The following is a 24,017-nucleotide window of genomic DNA, read 5'->3' on the forward strand; positions in this document are numbered from 1 at the left end:
TCCCGAATTCAACTGTATTGCTGTCCTCAGGATGGTGATACACTTGAATACTGTGGAGGAGGCAGCAGTATTTTGTGCTGCACTGTGGTATTTTGTTCTGCTAGGCCCCTGCACTTCTGTTGTCCCTGACTACATATGTTGGCCCTGCCTACTTGTGTTGCCCTGCTTTCTATTTTGGGCCACTTAGTTTTTTTTTCCCGGGCCACTTTAAGTTCCCACTTCACCCATGGTAACAATATAGATACGCACTGGTGCATGGGGGTCTGTAGTGGTCGCCACTGAACTGCAGCACTTGACGATCATATTCTGGGGTTCACTAGCAAACAGCTTGCATAACAAAAACTTTCTGATTATGGGGTTTGAAGGACTTCCAATAAATAAACAGGACACTGTTTAACATTGGTGGAAATCCAAGCCGTCGGACCCCCACCAATATAATAGTTGACCTCTATCCTGTGGATAAGGGATAACTTTTAACAACCAGAGTACCCTTTGAAATAGGTTGTGTGAAATAAGAAAAAAAAAGGCTGCCTCTTCAGGAAATGGCACCACTCTTAACCATGAGCTGGATGTAGTATTGCAGTTCAGCTCCATTCAAGTTACTGATGCAGAACTGCAATACCAGCCACAGGCTGTGGATAAGGGTGGTAATGTTTCTGAAATAAAAAAAAAACATGTATTTTTAACCTCAGGCAACCCCTTATATACCTAACAATATATATTTGATATCATTAACTTCTTGTGCTGCCCTGTAAGAAAACCTCTGATGAATATCTTTAGACGCAGCAATATTGTCTTCCCCTAGGTATCATTATTATGGCATTGCCGTCAAAGAAAGCTCCCAGTACTATGATGTTATGTACTCTAAGAAAGGAGCAGCGTGGGTGAATGAGTCGGGGAAAAAAGAAGTCACCAAACAGACAGTGGCGTATTCACCACGATCCAAGCTTGGAACATTACTGCCTGAATTCCCAAATGTCAAAGATCTAAATCTGCCAGCAAGCATCCCAGAAGAAAAGGTATCTACAAAGCCAAATTAGTTCCCCGGAGTCTCTTGTCTATTCATTTAGATCCATCACTTGTAATGGTAAAAGGGAAGATAAAAATACAAAGCAGGCTCCTTAGAGTAATACCCTTACCTGACAACTTTTTAAAGTTAGCTTGTGGGAGAATCCATAGTGTGGTGTACCATTGAAATTGTTTTGGCCATAGACCTGTTTTCCAGGTGACTAGCAACGCATCATCCCAAAAAAATTTACAGTGGAAATGGACCTTTTTTCCAGGCCGAGCTCCCTCCCCTATTGTATGGTGCCCTACCCCTTCAATACACTTCAGGAACCAGTGACGCAGTAACGCAGAATCCCAGTGCCACATACAGTTACAGTATGTCCAGGAGAAAGTAGCACCCCTCCTGTGCTCAGAGATTTGTCAACTCTTCCGGGAGGTCTCTCCTTATTGCAGGAACCTCACGGATGTTTGAGAGAGTTGGCAAGTATAATGATAACCTCAGGTTCAAGGGCCTACATTTCATAGCTAATGTGACTGCCACAGGGGCCTTGAGGAATCGGAGTACCAGCACTGGTTCGTCTTTTTACCTTAACAGTTGGGTGGTAAAACGTAAGATTTTTTAGTTTAATAGAAAACAGGCGTGGGAGGACAAACATCAAGATCTGATATCTGGTGGCCCATTGTGATCATTGCTATGGGGTCCCCCATCTACTATATGCTACAGTAGCTGAAACAATCACTTTAATGGAAAATGTTTCTTTGTTTTACATGGGCTACAGATCTCAACATTTATAATGATGTATCGAACTCACTGCCAAAGGATTTTGGACACTGTAATACGAGCCAACTTTGACGAGGTACAGTGGAAAGCTGCTACGGTTTATGCGGACAGTTGTGATTTACTACATAAATTGTGATATAATTGCCTTTATTTTCCTAGGTTCAAAGTTTTCTTCTGCACTTTTGGCAAGGCATGCCCCCCCACATGCTGCCAGTCCTAGGCTCGTCCACAGTGGTGAACATAGTCGGAGTGTGTGATTCCATACTGTATAAAGCAATCTCTGGAGTCTTGATGCCAACTGTACTACAAGCATTGCCTGACAGGTTGGTGTGTATTATCATCACCGACTTGTGCCATATATATACCTTATGACCATTTAGATCCTCTGAAAGATTACAGAAAATGTGAGTTTTGGATAGGGAGAAGATAGAGCACATTGTAGTCAATTATATCAATCATCACATTAATCACAATAACAGGAGAAGAATTGATCTTGTGGGGGCAGTGACTTGTCTACTCATGATTTTCTTAGAGAAGATCTTGTGGCAGACAGTGTCATCACCTGAGGTAGAGATTAGAGAAAGTGGAAGGACACAAATTATTTAGAGAATAGGGGTCCAAATGATATTTTACTAGAAATGGCTAAACTTGTTAGTTTTACTTTCACATTACAAACTATACCCTGATACAAAATATGTCAGAAGACCCCCACCTGCCATGTTCTATGCATAATACTGGTGTGGTAGAGGGCCCTTTGGGCTCTCAGTCAGCCGGGTCTGGGAGTGACTGCTATCCCTACAACCTTTCTAGCTACGTATCTGGAAGAAAAGGTGGAAAAAACCCACCTCCAATTTTTCTATGACACCATGGCGTCACTGACAACCAGAATGCATTTATAACGGTCAACCAACCAAATTGCCTCCCTAAATGGAATATGTTATAATGACAGGTCCTTATAACTTAAGATGCCCATGCCCAGGTCCTTATAACTTAAGATGCCTTATAACATAAGATGCCCAGCCAAATGCTCATTCATAGGCTACTCTTCCTGACTCTTCTAAAACACATGCAAGCTCAGCTCAGCCTTATGAGCAATAGCACAAAGCACAATACAACAGATCTCTAGACTTCACAGACCTGCATAGCAATTATGTCTAATGCTGTGGTGTCTGAGGACAAGCAGATGTTAAGAACCTTCATCAACCGTCACTATCAAGTATCTGCCTATATATGTCCACAATTAATCCATTGTGACCTACATTCAAGCAGTAAATGCATTCACCATAAAGTTTGAGAGCTCATGATCTGTAGGAACTCCCTATAGTTCATTGTTTGAGGCAAGGTTGGAACTTCTCCCTATATGATAAAAGTAATAACAAGATTTTTTCTTTTCAAGTTTGACGCAAGTGATAAGAAAATTTGCAAAGCAGCTGGAAGAATGGCTAAAAGTTGCTCTTCACGACCTTCCTGAAAATTTACGAAATATCAAATTTGAGCGTAGGTATTGATTTTATTTGTGTTCTTTTTTCTTGTGTGTGTAATACATAATAAAGATTTCCCTCTAAAAAAAGAAATCACTGTACATAAGCACGTCTGTCATGTTGTAGAGTTGTTTGGCATAAATGGAACCTGGTAGAGACCAGATAGATTTTTTGGATTAGTGGATGCTGGATTAAAGCTAAAATAATGTAAATCAATATGGCAGCCAATATAGCTTCCTCAGGGGTTGTCACCAAGGGTTTCCACACTTCTATATCCTGATTTTCTATATCGCTGTAAAACCAGGCAGATTTGTCATTCACAAATGGTGCAACAGCTATGAGTACTTGTGGTAACTTCAGTGGTTATGACTTAGCTTTCCCGCACAAAGATATAATTATAATTAAAATGGAAGGACTTACTTTTTGTCGTACAGTTGGGGGGGGGGGGGGGTTACTGCTTTTTAAAGGGACATTCAACCCTTCAAACAGTAACTTTTGCTTCTATTGTTCCATAAATCAATAGATAAGAAAACTTGTAATATATCACAAAAAAAAAATTTTCTGCACTTATAAGACCCCCCCTCCCCAAAATGCTCACAAGCTCTCAATTCATTACTTAAATTGTCTGCAGCAAGGCAGAGGTGAAGATTATCAGCTCTCTAAGAGATCAGGTTGCAACTGATGTCTAAAGAATAAGGTAGGAGGAGCGGGTAACTGCAAAAAGAGAGGCACAGGCACACACTAAGATACTGCTGCTGCCTCTAATCACCCTTAACCCAGTGCTGAATTCACAGCTACACTGCTATATGTAAGATACAAATGTAGGATAAAAATCATCAACTGTCCAAGAAAAGTATTTACTAAAGCAGAGATATTAGTAGAGCTGACTGGTATTCTTTAATACAGTGTCACGGCTGAGGATGGGGAAAACCCTCAGCCGTGCGATGCCAGAAGATGGTAGGTCGCTACTTGGCCAGGACCACAGAATTAGGGATTAGGTCACCTCCTAGAGCTTCCCTAATCTGACCCTGACTCCTAGCTACATGAGCCGACATTGAAGGTAGGAGGGCTCATGCTCAGGAACCCCGGATCCCTACTCACCCTCCGGCCGCTCCCTGAGCTAGGAGCTGGGTACACAGCCTGTTCCTCCTGGACGCAGAGAAACAGGAGTCTAAAGTGGCCAAGCTGCAAGGGGATAGGAACATAAACAGCCTATGGATATGGCAGGAGGATGAAAAGTACTTCCACACCTACCTGCCACAGACACACAGACTGAATCCCGTGCAATACAAGCTAGTGTCCACACCAAAACATAAATGGACACAGCACACACACAAACACACAGGAACCCAGATCCATAGGTGCATAAAATATGAAAGAGAAATGAACATCAACTAAACATCATGTATAACATTTTATGACCACAAGGGTGGCCCCCACTGGCAGATGGTATTAGAGACCAGGAGGGTGCCTCCAGCTTACTACAAGGCTGGAGTACCCTTCAGACTACTGATCTTAACTGAGGCTATATAGCCCATGTAGCCACACCCACACACAGACACACCCAGTGCACACACACTAGGAAGGAAGTTAACCCTTCCAACATAAGGCAAGGGAAGAAAGCCACTTAAAGGGGAAGTGAACACACAAACAACCCCGTGCACACCAAACATAGAAAGTGCACACCTATCACACAAGTTGCCACAGACAACCGCCTGCTATGACAGCGAGCAGCCTAGCAACCAGCTCCAGCTGCTCTACTGCCACATACCTAATATTGCCAGCGGCAACCACAAGTGAGGCAACAAACTAGCGGCCCTCACCTGTGATTGAACAAGCAACCAAACCGCAGGCAACAGCAAGCGGTTCAGTAGTCATGACCATGGCCATGGCCGTGACATACAGATTCTAACCAGGTTGTTACTTTGGTAGCTGCTTCATTTTTCATCGCTAGACTAAATAATCCTGATTAAATTGTCTACTGAATGTGCTTAATCTTCCAATATTCCTAAAACGTTTGGGTAGGTGGCGAGCTTAATTAATATTTTTAAAGGCCTTTTATAAGGGTGCGCGTAGTGTCCTTTATTCTAGTACCTTTTATTCAATAGCTCCAGTAATGCAATTTTCCTCTATGTTAATGTTAATCTATACTCATGAGTCAGGAATAAAAGATGCAGATTAATAATACCATGTACAGAAGAGCATTATCAGATGACTTGGTCTCAGCGGGTAGTCAGCCATTTATGACTGTGCTGCAGGATCCTGCGGTGGATGAAGTCCATCACCTGCACATAAATCCTTTCTCATTTGAAAGCTTAGATGCTTTCTCCATTAAGAAAAACTGTTCAGCATCATCTAGTAATTAAGAAAAGGGATTAGCTGCCGATCAATAACAAGAGCCAGGAGGATGTCACACCTAGGTTAATCAGCAGCATAATACTGCTATAAGAATAAGCATGTAATATGGGAATACTCAAATGACATGAACACCCAGAAAAAAAAAAGCTTTTAATTTTAGAAATCTGCATTTTATATATAAAACAGGTTTATTATTTATAAAGGACTATTAAAGGAGCTATCTGAATAAAAACAAAAAAACAAAACAAAAAAAACCCTTGCTCCTATGTCTTAATTGGACATTTCATATGAACGTGGGTCTCCTGTTTGGGACTGTATGATTTGCATTAGTCACAAGAAGCATTTGTTCATAGATAGATAGATAGATAGATAGATAATGATAGCTGATGGATACAGAAATAATTTTTGTTACTTTAAAAAGGCTTCTATTCATAGCATGTCTTGCATAATTCAACAGAGCATGTTGAACTGGATAAAAGGAATCTGGATCTAAAAAGCTTCCATAAGGCATACAAGTATTTGATGTGAGGCTGTGTGAGATACTCGGTGTTAGATAATAGTTAATATAATGGCAGAGATTTAGATAGATATGAGATAGACAGACATACAGATGGATAGATAGATAGATCATCTGTTCACATGTAGAACTAAATTAATGCAGTCTTAATCTTGAAATAAAACATTTTTATTCACCTTTTTTTTCTCCTAGTGTCAAAAAGATTTTCCCAAATTCTTCGACGACAGACATCATTAAACCATTTATGCCAAGTAAGTATTTTTCTGTAATTCACTTTAATAGTAATAACATAAAGTCCACCCGTCTCCGGTGAACCCAGGCCAGTAGAGAGTGTGGGATACTCTGAGTTTGGTGCCAAGTTACATTTTTTTATCCCCCAGAATGAACTTTAACCCCCTCAAGACCAGGCCAATTTTGGCAACAATGTTTTCAAATGTTTCTTTTTGCCTTCCTAGAGCAATAACATTTTTATTTTTCAGTTCAGGGGTTTTAAACATTTTTTTATTTAAAAGTGTTTTAACGGGTTTTTAGTCACCTGAACATGCAATCTCTTGTACTATAGTGATGGTGATTTTACCATAATTCTATTGCACCCTGCCACAGGTAGGGTGTAATAGGAGCCTTAACATGACAGGCCTAGGGGCCTTTACAAGGTGCCCAGCTGCCTTGACCACTGCCTTAAATCCTACGATTGTCCCCTCACTCTGTGTAAACATTCGGATGCTGCAATAGCTATTGACCATGTCATCAAGAAGTTAAATGGCAGGGATTAGAGTTATCTCAATTCCCTACCACAATAGGTACCCATCTGGCACCCTCCTGAGGCCACTCCATACACTTCTTACACACCTGTGACATATAGATATTTCGGGGTGAGTAAAGGGAATAAAAGGGTTATTCTTGTAGCACCACCACAGAAGAAATGAAGCATTACATTGTAATGTCTGAATGTGCTAGGTCCTCCAGGGCGAAGGATACTCTTTGTAGCCACATTTTATTGAGGTACTTACTGAAGGACTCCCTATATTTACTTAGAATGCCTGGACCTCCCAGTTATCCTTCCCAATGTGACTTTTTAGTATTTAGTAAACCTGCTATGGCTTTTTATAGTCTCAGTTTTGCTGCACTGATGCTGGCATTGATTTGGTTGTCACCACATGTGTAATAAAAAGTAGATATTGTAATATTTTTACATCAATTATTACTGAAGGCCAATTTCATTATGGTGTAATATGGGCATAGAAATACATCCATATCATGATCATTTTTTTGCATCTTATTTGCAATTATTTTACAGTATTTACATCATATTGGACAAATTTTGTGTGATTTTTTTCAGGCCTCACGAACGGTTATACACAGTGCCGATATCACATTTCAGATGCTGGAAGACTGGAGGAATGTTGACCTTAATAGCATTACCAAACAGAGTCTTTATACTATAGAAGATTCCAGAGATGAACACAGAAAACTCATTATCCAATGTAAGAGATACAGCATGTAATGGTGTATATGAATTATTGGTGCATTGGCCTGGAAAGGTTAAATATTGAAGTATCACCACTGCAGCTGTACATACATTTTTTTAAGTCCATAAAAATAGAGATTATTTTAGTGCTCGTGAAAAAAACATGGAAGCATCCATGATTTTTATTTTTTTTATCTGGAGGGATGTGTACAGATACTGTGATTATCATCATTTTACAGTTCATAGTCAATCAATATTCTAAGCTTTCGATTTATTATGATTTTTCAATTTGTCAGAAAAGTTTTTTGCTGTGATTATTTTGATAAACTGTCCAGCCTGTATCCTTCAAGGGAATCTGTCACTTCCAAAATCAGTTTCAGAGTAAACATATCACCTTGTAGGGTAGATGCCCTGAAACATAACTGCACCTTTCTTGTAAAAGTCGAGTCCTTTAATAAATGCTTCTTTTTATACAAATACGGTTTTTCTGTGCACTGTGGAAGGAGTACTGTGGAAGGAGTCACTCCCCTCAGTTGCACCTGGCTTCCGCTACAACATCACTACTAGCTCTGAAATCTTAGGGACTGTCCATCAAACGAGGGGGAGGCACTGGGTGGCGGTACTGACAAAGAAATGGTGCGCCAAATGGAGCGGCCTGCCTATAGTGCACCAAAAAACTAATTTATATAAAAATGACAAGTAGCAGTTTTCAGTAATAGAGGGTTGGATTTTCAACAAGAAAGGTATGGTTATGTTTCCGGGCACCTACCTTACATGGTATGCTTATTTTGAAACCTATTTTGGAGCTGATAGATTTCCTTTAATACTGCAGAAGTGACTCATAAATTGGCAGAAATTTAAGAGTTAATTTTAGTGCTCTTCCTATTGCTTCTAAATTTACATGGCATAAAAAATATGGTAATGATAGGGAGTCTATGGGGGATTGCAGCACTAGTTTTTGCGTTGTTATAATTTATTTGCTGCTAACATAAGTGAAATATATGGTATTGAGGCCCATGGAAGAAGAGCTGACCTGACACCAGACTGTCTCTCTCCAGGATTCCCATTCCTAATTTAAAAAGAACTTGTCAGGAGACAGGTTCCCTGTTTACATACAGCTATAGTCCCCCCGCTGGATTCTACCCTACCAGCTTGCCTCGATTGACAGGCTTCTCCCTATATGCAAATAGGAAGAGACCTGTCAATCAAGCTGACAGCGTGGGTTCTTCCCATTCCCAGCCCAATCTTTGTCAGAAACACACTTCGATGATAAAATTATAAAAATCTCAACATACATACAAAAAAGTATGTACAAACTTTTTTTAACTTTTAAAGTAGTAGTTGGCTTTTTGCGTGGGGAGCCTAAGGACTCAACATCCAGAAGAAGTTTTATTTTCATTTTCGAGTCCTGTCCTTTACATACGATCACCCTTGACTGACAAATTGTGAAAAAAATTGTTCAAGGGGTTCTCTGGGAATGATTTAAAATGGACAAAAGAAACCGGTCCGAGAATGTGAGCAGGACTTGACACTCTGGCACTTGCCTATACTACACATTAGTGAGTTTGCTGCTAAGCCATGATGGTATATCATAGGCAGGATCATATCATTGCCATCTAGTGTAGAGCAGTGTAGTGTGTAGTGAGGCCACAACCCCTAACCCCTCTAGACAGCTCTGCAACTGGTGGCAACCAGTCCTTCTCAGATTCTAGGACAGTTTGCAGGTGGCCATTTTAATCAATCAATCACGGAGAACCCCTTTAACAAGGAACTAAAACTTACAATTCCCTAAGAAATGACCAGTATCTACGTTGAGCAGTTCTGTCTTACTGATACATTTAACCTTTGGTTCTTCAGTGTATCAGGAGTTTGACCATTTATTAGAAGAACAGTCACCAATCGAATCATACATTGATTGGTTGGATTCCATGGTGGACAGATGTGTTGTGAAGGTGAGTTTACACATGTCTAATAATCTAAAAGTAGTATATTTATGGTATAGTTCAGTAAAAAAGCATCTATATTCTCTATTTTGGGGTAAACTTACAGGATTAGGACTTCCATGGTTAAAGGGAACCTGTCACCCTAATTTTGGACCGTTTTCTACAGTAATACATGAGTAGTACTGCAAATATTGAGTCCAGCTCATTCTTTTTTTATTTCCCTACTGCCCCTCGTTCCCCCGCTATCAGCGCTCAGAGCTGCATTAAAATACATTGTCAGGACTGCTCTGCAGTCCTCTCCATTATGTTAGAACAGCACAGCAGTCCTGACAATGCATTTCAGTACAGCTCTGAGTCCTGACAATGGGGTAATGGAAACAGTAGGGAAATAAAAATAGTTATCTGGAGTCGTCATCTGAAGTACTATGCATGTATTACAGAAGCTAATAATCCAAATTAGGGTGACAGATTCCCTTTAAGCAATTTAGAATTTGCTTCTCCATTAGAGGGTGGTTTCAACAGCACCACTCTTGACCATAGGCTGTATCCGATACTGCAGCTAAAACACATTTCTTTGAAGGTGCAGAACCCCATTCACCCCTTGGACAAGAGCAACACAGTTTCTGACTAAATAGAACAGACCCGTTTTTCGAATCTCAGACACTCCCATGAAGACGATTAATGCTGAATTCTAATTGGCTGTTATAGACAACAGGGACATTTTCTTTTAGGGCAGTTTCCATACATGTGATTACTCTAATGACCATTAGCTCATCTAGGTTATTATACTAAAAGCATGCCTGGTTTGATCATTGAACTTAATTATTCCTGCACAGTTTTTGTTGGCTTGTAAGGGATCAAATCAGAGTTGAAAGTTTGCTCAAGCTAAACAGACTGCAATCCTACTCTCTTCCAGATGTACCTTACTTCTTGCTAATTTGCCCAAATTATACTTAAAAGTAGGGAAGAGATAGAAGGAAGTGTGACTGCAGGATCAGACAGAGTTTGTAGTCTGTTACCATGGAGGAACATAGGTCAGAATGGGAGGTGTATATACAAAATGGTAGTATGATGCTTCATTTTTCTAATTTAAAGCTAAAAAAAAAAGATTGCATAGAAATAGTCTGATGACTTGTGTGAATGGTAAATCAAAATAATAGCTTAATCTTTATTATAAAATATTTTTTGTTTTAAATTCTAGGTAGCGTCCAAAAAACCAGGGTCATTAAAGAGGGTGGCACAGCAGTTCCTCTTAATCTGGTCTTGCTTTGGCACAAGAGTCATTCGGGACATGACGTTACACAGTGCACCAAGTTTTGGTATGTTTAAACTTCTGAAGTTTGTGGAGTGAAAGGAGCATCCCATACCTCAGTTGCAATGAATCTGTATATCTCATAGTGGTTGTACCTAGTACCAAAGTCATTGTGGATGTAAAAGCAATGGTTTGCCATGAGATGTAACTTTAGGTTCCTAGATTTCAATACTAAATCTGAATTAGACCCACCCCCACTTTGCATGGGGCATTTATAATACTAATGTATTTTTATTTGTCAGGAGGGCCTCCTGAGGCACCAGGTCCCAAATCACACAGCTGTGTCAGGAGTCCAGTAGAAATTAAAGGGTTTGTGCCACAAAAAATATTAATTTTTCAAACCAGCACCTGATTCTGAATATTTCTGTAATTGCATATAATAAAAAATTTAGTATAGCCAATAAGCTATTTAATAAAATACAGCCAGGTCCATAAATATTGTGACATCAACACAATTCTAACATTTTTGGCTCTATACACCACCACAATGGATTTGAAATGAAACAAACAAAATTTGCTTTAACTGCAGACTGTCAGCTTTAATTTGAGGGCATATACATCCAAATCAGGTGAATGGTGTAGGAATTACAACAGTTTGTATATGTGCCTCCCACTTGTTAAGGGGCCAAAAGTAATGGGACAGAATAATAATCATAAATCAAACTTTCACTTTTTAATACTTGGTTGCAAATCCTTTGCAGTCAATTACAGCCTGAAGTCTGGAACGCATAGACATCACCAGATGCTGGGTTTCATCCCTGGTGATGCTCTGCCAGGCCTGTACTGCAACTGTCTTCAGTTCCTGCTTGTTTTTGGGGCATTTTCCCTTCAGTTTTGTCTTCAGCAAGTGAAATGCATGCTCAATCGGATTCAGGTCAGGTGATTGACTTGGCCATTGCATAATATTCCACTTCTTTCTCTTAAAAAACTCTTTGGTTGTTTTTGCAGTATGCTTTGGGTCATTGTCCATCTGCACTGTGAAGCGCCGTCCAGTGAGTTCTGAAACATTTGGCTGAATATGAGCAGATAATATTGCCCGAAACACTTCAGAATTCATCCTGCTGCTTTTGTCAGCAGTCACATCATCAATAAATACAAGAGAACCAGTTCCATTGGCAGCCATACATGCCCACGCCATGACACTACCACCACCATGCTTCACTGATGAGGTGGTATGCTGAGGATCATGAGCAGTTCCTTTCCTTCTCCATACTGGTCTCTTCCCATCACTCTGGTACAAGTTGATCTTGGTCTCATCTGTCCATAGGATGTTGTTCCAGAACTGTGAAGGCTTTTTTTAGATATCATTCGGCAAACTCTAATCTGGCCTTCCTGTTTTTGAGGCTCACCAATGGTTTACATCTTGTGGTGAACCCTCTGTATTCACTCTGGTGAAGTTTTCTCTTGATTGTTGACTTTGACACACATACACCTACCTCCTGGAGAGTGTTCTTGATCTGGCCAACTGTTGTGAAGGGTGTTTTCTTCACCAGGGAAAGAATTCTTCTGTCATCCACAATAGTTATTGTCTTTCGGTGTTGCTGAACTCACCGATGCGTTTCTTCTTTTTAAGAATGTTCCAAACAGTTGTTTTGCCCACGCCTAATGTTTGTGGTATCTCTCTGATGTTTTTTTTTTTTTTTTTTTCAGCCTAACGATGGCTTGCTTCACTGATAGTGACAGCTCTTTGGATCTTATCTTGAGAGTTGACAGCAACAGATTCCAAATGCAAATAGCACACTTGGAATGAACTCTGGTCCTTTTATCTGGTCATTGTAATTGGGATAATGAGGGAATAACACACACCTGGCCATGGGACAGCTGAGAAGCCAGTTGTCCCATTACTTTTGGTGCCTTAACAAATGGGAGGCACATATGCAAACTGTTGTAATTTCTACACCATTCACCTGATTTGGATGTAAATACCCTCAAATTAAAGCTGACAGTCTGCAGTTAAAGCACATCTTGTTTGTTTCATTTCAAATCCATTGTGGTGGTGTACAGAGCCAAAAATCTTAGAATTGTGTCAATGTCCAATATATATGGACCTGACTGTATATCCGTGTAGTACCACCTGCTGTTTATTATTTTCCTTATTTCTTGTCCACCTCACTGAGGTGGTCACACGCGCTCTGTTTAAATCTTCAACTGTCACGATAACTTCTGTTAGAAACTGGTGCAGTTACAGGGAAAGAGCTACAGCAGAAAGGACAAGCCCCCCGAGAAAAAAACACACCACCTGAACTGCCAACTTGAAACAAAACTAGCAGAGCAATTTGAGTAATTAATGGGTCGATCTCTGGATCCTTGTGAGGTACAAGACTGTTTTTTGCTTTGTTAGGAAGAGATTGTCAGGTGCTATATGATGTCTGGTTTTCATGTGTTTCTTCAATCATAGTATAACCCCTTTAAAGAGGTTTCCTGACCTTTATGACATGATATCAGACACTTTATGTTTGTCTTCATTGTATGAAGATGATATGTAAAAGATTAATTTGCAAATTTCTTCCTTCATTGTACGGAGATAATATGTAAAAATCTTATGTGCAATTTCTTTCCTTTAACCAGGTTCTTTCCACCTCATTCATTTAATGTTTGATGACTATGTCCTTTATTTGTTGGAGTCATTACACTGCCAGGAGCGAGCCAACGAGCTTATGAGGGCAATGAAAGGAGAAGCTCATAGCGGTAAGTGGGTTGCTCAATGACTACTAAGAGTAGGTTACATAACATTGTAGTGATACATATCAGGCCTAAATATGAATCTGACCTGTAATATTTTAGAGATGTAACTGAGTACACTAATACTTTGGAATCTTATGAACAAAATGGATTCCCTACATTGTGGTACCACTGATCTAAAAAACAAAAACAAAATTGAAGGGTTGATATCCAACCTGCACAGTGTAAATGTCTCCATAGACAACAGAGTAGATTGCTGGCCATTTCCACCAAAAACAGCTGGTTCGGCAATAGAGAACGGGATGCTCCTGTCTGAATTTCAGTGCCTGATTTTTTATTCTCCCGGGAGATAAGCCACTGCCAGAGGTTTCTGACAGCAGCTTTCTTCTCTTCCCCCACTGAAAATATATATGGCCAGGTGTGTATTAGTATATAGATACTGTATAGGGGAGCTGGGAGAGATAGGGGTTGGCTGATAACTATTATACGAGCACTTTTAGACTGTATGAGTTGATTGAGTTTCTATTTTTTTTTTCTCAGAGGACACAGAGGAGATTATACTAGCAGAACCTGCAATTTCCACACCATCTCCAATTCCATTCTCACCGAACACATCTTCAACATCCATTGACCTCACGTCAGCAATATCACCTGTGAGCAACCACTCTCCAGAGAGTAGTGCTTTGGCAGTAACAACAGGTAGGACACATAACATTTTTGCATTGTGTACCATGCTCTACTTTGGTAGTTTTTCCTAGTTTCATGAAACTAGAACTGATAGTTTTAAAGAGGTTGTCTGAGTTTATTAAACGGGTTACCCTCATATATTAGACAGGCTACAGTGGAGCTATGAAGAGCATCTCTTTTCAAAGGACTTGGACATCCATGTATAATATAAACAGTCAGTCTGTGGAAACTGTGGTGATTGTCCAGCAGGTGAAATGATCTAGTTGCTGGACCGAGCTGTAGAACACCCTGTGATCATCTTATTATCTGGTACTCTAAGAAAAAAGGGATTATGCAAATATATATCTTACATAGGTTTACAATATTATGTTAATTTTTATATTAGTGTTATTAAGGTATTATTGATATAGTTCTTTTGACTGCATTATGCCAGGAGGAAATGTTGGAAAATAGCTCTACATAAGGGCAAGGAAAACATGGAAGACCATTACATGAGATCTATCTGACTGGAATCAGCCATGTAGTTGGTGGGATCATGTTGAAGACTAACACAGATGAGTCCTCTCATGTTGGTTGATAAATACATTGAACTTGGCATCTCCTTCCTTCACATCAAGATATGTTTCACCAATGGAAATAAGAATATTTAACACCCATGCTACCAATATTATTCACAAAACGTGAAGGTTGCTAGCATGATTCCTGAGCCCTGGAGCCTTACGTCCCCAAATGTAGCTCGGCCCAATATTATAAATTACTCACCATAGTTGGGTGCCTTGTTACACATTTTGTGTTGTGGTCAAAGAACTGCAAGTTACCCCTTGGGACTCACTGTGTCTGTCATCTATAACTATTTAGATACCCTTCATTTGTTATTTTAAGACCCATAAAGAAAAAAGATTTCCATAGGAATGAATGCAAGTGTATGACAAAGGAACCATTATGCAATCAGTCTCATTAAAAATCAATGGGATCCATCAATACAACGGTTCCTTTCTTATAATTATAGACATATACATTTAAATAAAACACTTGTGTGAACATTACCTAAAATCCCACAAAAACTGGTGCGATTCTAGTAAAGTGATGCTGTTTTAACATTTTACAGTCTACTATGTAAACCCCTATTCACCAGTATGAGGCTGCCTTTATTGTCTTGGTACTTTCCCTTGGGCAAAAGGTTTCTGCTTTACATTCCACGGATGTCTGTATTGTTAAGTTGGCTGTTTATAGAGCTGTGATGTATGCCTTTCTGGTCAATGCCCGGCCTACAACTTATGATGGGACATTGTTGTCCATTACAAATGCGCGCAGCTTCTATTCAGCTCATCTATCTTGCTGGCCTCCAATGGAGCCTTTACTTTACGGCCTAAAACACCGAGCCATTCTCACACTTGGGAGCTATTTGTTTGGGTACTCTCGGCAAGTTTACCCTCCAGTAAAATGTTTAAGGACTCAGAAGTGGTGACCTACAGTGCAAACATTATAAAATACAGGCCTGACCTGAAAGAACCAAGTTTAACCTTTCAATCTACGATCTGTATTTAAGCACCTTAATGGATTTTCAAAAGGACTAAAGTCTACATTGTGTGAGTTTAAAGGAAAATCACATCGACATATACAAATACCATACATACAGTATATAAAAATGACTCAATATTAATCATATAATATACTAATATATAATATAATAATTAAAAACTACAAATTTAAGAATTAGGATGTGAAATATCAACAAGATTAGAATATACTTGTAAAGAAATTAAGAGCATATATATTTTTGGGGTCGGGGAAATAATATTTAAAAAAAACACCCTCCCCCCAAAAAACTGTAGAAATTTACATGAGGTTTGAGCCCTAAAGCAATTCTTGTAGGGCGACTCTGCCCTAAGACAGGTAAGAGCAGAATCCCATATGATGTTTCTTAATATTCTGGATTTATTTATGCAAAAAGAAGGTATACTTTGAAGATAGACACCCTGACGATAGACACCCCACAGGTCTAGCTTCTGTAATCTCTGACAATCAGATGTTAGCACTAGAGGTGCTGTGCCAGGGAAATATACTCATTACATGCCTTTCATTCAAACGAATAGTCAAACACATGATATATATATGAGCAAACTGGGTCCACCAAAGTGGAAGCTGCTCTTAATTAGTGGTTCTCCACATAAAGGAGGGGGGGGGGCTCTAACAGGTACTCCCCTCTATGACATACACTGGACATGCCTTAAAGGGAATGTGTTATCAGAAAGTGACCTATTGTTTAAAATCACGTTTTCATGCTAAACATATGTTTTTTTTTAGAATTTTGGGTGATTTCATTTTAAATTTTTCCATGTTATTACCTATATTCAATAAAAAATCTTAAAATTGTGCAGTTTTCACACTGGTCACTAGGACAACAATATATCAATACTTCCTGTCTTTTAAGAGCAGCTACATGGGCCACAGACACAATGGAAAGGAGCTGACCACATTGACTTGTATGGTAATGATTTCTAGGCATACAGAAAGTCTCAACATATTTTAGGCCTAGAGGTTAGCAAGATGTAAAATAAAATAAAATAAAAATCAACAAGAATGAAAAATATGTATATAAAAATGTGATTTAAAAAAATAAAAATTTTTTTTTTCTAATGGCACACCTCTTATAAGATGTTTCTGGCACATCCACTCAGAGGGGTTTCTCACACCTGACCCCATTCCACCTGATGCTGATTGCTGTGAATTGTGAGGTGACATGGATGTGCAGCTTTTTCTATTCACTTCTATGGAAGTTCTGAAAACAGCAGACCATGAGACATAAGAGAACCCCCCCTTCAGGAGATATGTATGGGTCTCAGTAGTGGGGCCTACAACGATAAAACATTTATGGCCTTCAAATGGGCATGTTGGTAAGGATGTTCCCTATGACAATCCCTATAAAGGGTAACTAAACTTTTATAAAACTTTGGATGTGTCATATGAACTCTGAGCAGAGCATGTGGTCTTCAGACCCTGTATACTTTCTTTGAATGTGTTCACAGTACGCTAAGCAGGGAAGAGCTAAGCAGAGCTGATGAAAGCCAAAAGAACTGTGCTCAGATGAGCACTACCCTTCGTTTTAGTGAGCAAAACTTCTGACATGTTACAAGAAGTTACAATGCACTTTAAACCAGGGGTACACAACCATTTTTGCTCTTAGGGCCACATTGTCTCATCGTTCTATTTCAAGTGGCCACAAAAAATGTTGATAAATGCTTGTTTGCATTGGCCTATTACACAGGCTGATGCAAAGTAAATGGGGAAGGAATGATCGCTTCCATAGTAATTCCTCCCTCATTCAGTTCTATTACACTTGTTTCCAATAATTGGCTGAATATCATGCAGTGTAATAGGGGCTGAAGTGGTGACATTTCCTTCCCTGCTATGCTGCCTCCCATTCAGAAATGAATGCCTTCCTTCACTGCAGAGGATGGTGATCATTGGTTATTACCGTCGACATCACATCACATAGGACTTTTTTATGTTTTTTTTTCATTTATTTGGGGAAAACTGCAAACATTTTTAAAAAGTAATTCTTTTGAAACTATAGCTCCTTATTATTTAAATATGCAAATTGACACCAAAATAAATTATTAAAATAAGTTCCCTATTTTGTCTCAGTCGTTTAGCTATATAATACGTATAGTTTCGTGTGAACTGGCCAACTTTGGCAACAGTTTTGGTTGGTGTTTTTTACTTATTTTTAAACGTATTTATTTATTACGTCCCCTAAGAGGTGATAATAGTGACAATGTCTGTTGGCGTGAGCAGTTTTATTTTATTTGTAATTTATTATATTTTTTTACTTTTATTTTTGGCCCATAATACGTCTGCTAAGAGGTGATAATGACATCTATTTCGGTTGGAGTGTGCGTTTTTATTTTTTATTATTTTATTTATATTTATTATATTTTTTTATATTTATCTTTGACACATAACATGTCCCCCAAGTGGCGATAATAGCGACTTTCTGTGGGCGTGTGTTTTATTTTTTAAAATTTTATTTGTATTTATATATTTTTTGAACTTATTTTTACAAAGACCTCTGGAGACACTAAAGTTTTTTTTGTATTTTCCACTCCACATCCAAATGAGCCCCAGTTACAGGTGAAAACAGCCACCTGTGGGGGCATTGTACACAGGCAGAGATGATCAGGGTCTGCTAAGACCCTGCAGCTCTGCTCTGCCTCTGAGACACCTGGCGATCATGTGATCACCGGGTCCAACAGAGGCAGTGGAACATCTGCTTCCTGAATTCACTGCATAGCACTCATGGATTGCTATGTGCAGAAGAAAGAAGAAGGTGGAAGTGGTAATAAACCATTTCTGTCTTCCCTGCAGGGTCGCTGATTATCACTGATAACTGGGAACCCGACCTGCTCCTACTAGATAGCAGGAGCTTTAATCCAGCGGCATGTGGCTTTGAGGTCGGAAACACAGGTGATCGCAGAGGCAGACGATCAGCTGTGTTTCTGTGCAGCAAGACGGGGGGCCCGAGGTTGTGCTCCACCGATTGAAACACACCTAGTAGTCATTTTAAATTCTTCAATATTAATTGCTTTCTTAGTTAACTTCTGATGAAAATGGTGTATACAAGAAATCACTGGAAGTTAATACACCATGTACAGTAGAAGACCTATTGGGTAGATAAAGATAACCAGATCAAACCAATTTATTTATTGAGGAAAATGATACAAAATCACAGGGATGGCCAACCTGAGGCTCTCCTGCTGTTGCAAAACTACAACTCCCAGCATGCGCAGACTGCCTACAGCTATCAGCCTACAGCAGGGCATGGTGGAAGTTGTAGTTTTACAACAGCTAGAGGGCCGCAGGTTGGCCATGCCTGCAATATCACATGTCTATGAGTGGCAAAAGTATGTGAACCTTTAGGACTAGCAGATAATCTGAAGATGAAATTAGATTCAGAAGTTTTCAATCAATGGGATGACAATCAGGTGTGAGTGGACCAGACTGGGGCTTAAAATCAGCAGGCCCCTCAGAGGCTAAACGTGGCCACATCGCATTATTATACTATGAAGCTATCTTGATATAACTTCTAACACACTGAACACATACAACACTTGACACACAGGACTCATGCTGCATATGCCACTGACACACTGGACACATGTGGCATACACCACTGACACACTGGACACATGCTGCACACACCACTGACACACTGGACACATGCTGCACATGCCACTGACACACTGGACACATGCTGCACATGCCACTGACACACTGGACACATGCTGCACACACCTCTGACACACAGGACACTTGCTGCACACACCACTGACACACTGGACACATGCTGCACACACCACTGACACACTGGACACATGCTGCACACACCTCTGACACACTGGACACATGCTGCACACACCTCTGACACACTGGACACATGCTGCACACACCTCTGACACACTGGACACATGCTGCACACACCATTGACACACTGGACACATGCTGCACACACCTCTGACACACTGGACACATGCTGCACACACCACTGACACACTGGACACATGCTGCACACACCACTGACACACTGGACACATGCTGCACACACCACTGACACACTGGACTCATGCTGCACACACCTCTGACACACTGGACGCATGCTGCACACACCTCTGACAGACTGGACGCATGCTGCACACACCTCTGACAGACTGGACGCATGCTGCACACACCTCTGACACACTGGACACATGCTGCACACACCTCTGACACACTGGACTCATGCTGCACACACCTCTGACACACTGGACGCATGCTGCACACACCTCTGACACACTGGACGCATGCTGCACACACCTCTGACAGACTGGACGCATGCTGCACACACCTCTGACAGACTGGACACATGCTGCACACACCTCTGACACACTGGACTCATGCTGCACACACCTCTGACACACTGGACGCATGCTGCACACACCTCTGACACACTGGACGCATGCTGCACACACCTCTGACACACTGGACACATGCTGCACACACCTCTGACATGGTCTGACATATTTCACACATAGTGCAAGTTATATACTGTTCTTTTAACAATACGCTACAAAAATCAGACACTTCACTTCAATCACACTGGTTTAGTTACCTGCTTTGTTTTGTACACTGATAACTCATGGCAAGCAGGATGGCGGCAGGGCATAGATCACCTCTCTAATACTAACTCTGTGTACCCACATGGCCATGACCCTTTTCACAGAGCTCCACCCATTAAATAAACTGAAAGGGGTTGGCCACTTTCTGGTTATTGTTGACCAATGTGTATATAAGATAATTATATGACACTAATATAGCCTGCATCGTTTTCTATATTTCATAAGGTACACAAAGTCTTTTGTGCTGTCCACACAGAGGTCTTGTCCATAAAATGGCTGCTGATGGAGGGACATGTGACCAGGCAGATCACCTCCATGTGATGTCCCCTCCATTCAGACACACTGCACCTGCACTAAACGACAAACAGAACAAGTGCAGATGGCAGGTGCAGTGTGTCTGAATGGAGGGGACATCACATGGAGGTGATCTGCCTGGTCACATGTCCCTCCATCAGCAGCCATTTTATGGACAAGACCTCTGTGTGGACAGCACAAAAGACTTTGTGTACCCTATGAAATATAGAAATATTAGTAAGCGTCATATAATCATCTTATATTCACATTGGTCAACAATAACCAGAAAGTGGCCAATTCCTTTAACTCTCTAACCTTCCAGGTCCTGCTATGTAAATAATCCCCTCCAACTGCCCCCACCCCACATCAGCATGTATAAACCTGCCTGTGCATTGGTCCCTGAATAGCATACCTTGCAGGGACTGATTGATGAAGGTCGATGAATCTCAGCCAACCAGTACTAGTCAGGGAGAAGGTGAGTTTTTTTTCTCCCTGGCTGTGACGCTCTGCGCTGCGATTGGACACCGCTAGGGAGAAGTAACGCCCACAGAGAAAAGCTGATGTCTCCTCCCTGGTGTTTCGATGCTGTTACTTAGCATACAGCGCGCAAGACTGTAACGGGAGCCACAGCGGCACAACGGAGCGGCGCCCAGAAATAGTAGTAAGTGCAGGGACATCCCCCATGTATCCCTACATGTCCTGCTACTTAGTTAATAAAGTATGGACCCATGAAAGGTCCTCCAGTGGCCAGAGGGGCTTAAGAGGCAGTTGCCTTGGGCCCCCCAGGAGCAACTGGGCCCGGGGCAGCTGCCCCTTTTGCCCCGCATTAAAGATGGCCCTGTAGATAGATAGACAGGTAGATAGACAGGTAGAATAATATCCTTTGCAAAGGTATATTAATGCAAATACTACTTTTCATGACTTTTTCTACTTTTTTGTAGTTATAAACTTTGGCTTATCATGCTGCGATCAGATAGTAACCATCGTTCCCCCCTCCCAGTTTCCATTAGAAATCTGTCATGCGCACCGATGTCACTGACTGTTCTGGTTGGCTGTATATACATAAGCCTTTAAAGGAATGCAAATGATAGCTCTTATTGCCTCTATTGTTTGAGGCATTTGACATTTTTCACCAACTCATTTACATAAGTAAATACTAATGAGCTAACTAGCTGGGTGGTCCGCACAGCCAAATCCTTCCTGTAAGGGGAGAAAATGTGGTCTTCACTTCATAATGGCCTGATTCTACGCAGACAAATACACACAGGGCTGTCCAAGTAGCTCAAAAATCATAAGATTCAAAATATATATGAAGCAATAAATAAAATAAAAAATGTATTAAATTTTAAAAGCAGACATCTTGGAACCAAGTCAATATTTTCAAATTTCAAGGGGTGCATGTGACATATGTATATAGAGAATTTGATGTGCTTATATGTGACCTACCTTTATTCCTGCCAGACTTATTAACAATTTTCTCTTTGTTACAGACACAGATATGGCTGCTAAGGGTACTTTCACACTAGCGGCAGGACGGATCCGATAGACTGTTCACGCTGTCGGGTCCGTCCTGCCGCTATTTCGCTGTGCCGCCGGACTGCAGCTCTGTCCCCTTTGACAATAATGGGGTTGGGGCGGAGCTCCGGCGCAGCACGGCAGTGCGCAGTGAGAAGCCGCCGGACTAAAAAGTCGGACATGCAGTACTTTTAGTCCGGCGGCCTCTCCCCGTGCACTGCCGTGCTGCGCCGGAGCTCCGCCCCATCCCCATTATTGTCAATGTGGACAGAGCGGCAGTCCGGTCGCACGGCGAAATAGCGGCAGGATGGATCCGACAGGGTGAACAGCTTGTCGGATCTGTCCTGTCGCTAGTGTGAAAGTAGGCTAAAATAACATGTTTGGAGACGACAGAGATTGTGCTGATCTCTGGGGAGCACAGTACCTGAGTCATTGCTGCGGATTTCAATGCTTGGAAGCCTAAAATAACACCCATCCGCCATGGCATAGTTGGAAAATTGCCAAATTTTTGGCAAATAGGTTCTGTATCGGACCCACCAAAAAGTGGATGTAAAAAAACTGGTGCAAACAAAGCAACTCTCTGCTTCATCATTACAGGCAACTGTCTCTGCATCCTATGGAAGCCGAGACAGCTGCCTGAAAGTGGGATATACCTCACCCGTTCCGGGACCACGGGATAGCCACTGAAATCCGGGACTGTCCAGCCGGATCTGGGTCGGTTGGGAGGTATGTTGTAGCACCTGTTGTCTGTCACAGGGGAGCGGGATAAGTTGAACCACCATCGGGCAGATACTGGTTACACACAAATGGCATACAAGATTCAGTTGCTGCATCATCTCAATAAGGACGAATGGGTGTCAGAGCAATTGCAAGGGGACCCATATTTGGCAGGTCCAACACAGAACCTGTTTGGTGAAATCTGGCAAGCAATTTGTCAACTGTGCCATGGAGAATGGGTGGTCTGTTAGGGTGCCGGGTTCCTCGTACAGATACATATGTCACATGCACTCCATACCATTTGAAAATATCAACTTGGTTTCAAGATGGCAGCTTTCAAAATGGCCACCATGTTAGACACTGCCCCTCACAGATTTGCCCACTTCCCCTTAGCAACATGCCACACACAGGATGGCATTCCAAACCACTCTTTTCCATTTATTAAGTTGTCTCCATACTTTTGGACCACCCTGTATTATAGATCCATACATGTTTATATGCATGGACGCTAAAAGGGAACCATTCTTACCTAACCACATTTGTGCAACCAGATGTCATGCATTATTGGGTCTAATGCGTACTTCATTCACTTCACGTTATGCCAATATGGTGATCACAAACAATTCAACATATGACTTATAATTTGATGTTAATTATAAATTACATGCAATTTTTGTCCCCATTGGGTTATAACAAAATTACATTTGATATGTGATTGAAGTGTTTTATGATATTGATTTTTTTTTTATATATTCTTTTGCCCTGAATTTGAATTTAATATTCACAGACAATATACACATATATATTGCATGCACTTTTGAAGTACAAGATTGTATCGCAACATGCTGCATGAGATAAGTCACTGTACACCCTGGATTTATAAGTTCACCTACATGGCCATTATGCAATACTACTTTTCTCTGCAGCAGACTGGTACGAAAGGAAGAGGGTACAGGGGGTGAGGAGGCAGTTAAATGAACTGTCCACCCAACAAAATGTGCTGCACTCCAGAGTGGAGGGACGAATTCTAAAACCGTATGTTTGGGCAACAAAACAGTTTGTCCTGTCCCTAGTCATAAATCTAGTTTCTGGAAGAAGA

At 40.9% G+C, this 24,017-nt stretch overlaps 1 protein-coding gene across 1 annotated transcript in view; it reads left to right on the forward strand.

The window, feature by feature from the left end:
• RFX4 (regulatory factor X4) overlaps positions 1–24,017 on the forward strand; it is a 68,003-nt gene that overhangs the window by 38,439 nt on the left and 5,547 nt on the right. Inside the window, 10 exon segments of the mRNA XM_044277932.1 lie at positions 806–1,019; positions 1,788–1,865; positions 1,949–2,112; positions 3,186–3,286; positions 6,338–6,396; positions 7,485–7,629; positions 9,471–9,565; positions 10,758–10,875; positions 13,437–13,556; positions 14,091–14,249. Coding sequence (XP_044133867.1) covers positions 806–1,019; positions 1,788–1,865; positions 1,949–2,112; positions 3,186–3,286; positions 6,338–6,396; positions 7,485–7,629; positions 9,471–9,565; positions 10,758–10,875; positions 13,437–13,556; positions 14,091–14,249 — 1,253 coding nt within the window.

The sequence above is a fragment of the Bufo gargarizans genome, chromosome 2 (genome assembly GCF_014858855.1).
Source record: "Bufo gargarizans isolate SCDJY-AF-19 chromosome 2, ASM1485885v1, whole genome shotgun sequence".
In the NCBI taxonomy this organism is placed as follows: domain Eukaryota; kingdom Metazoa; phylum Chordata; class Amphibia; order Anura; family Bufonidae; genus Bufo; species Bufo gargarizans.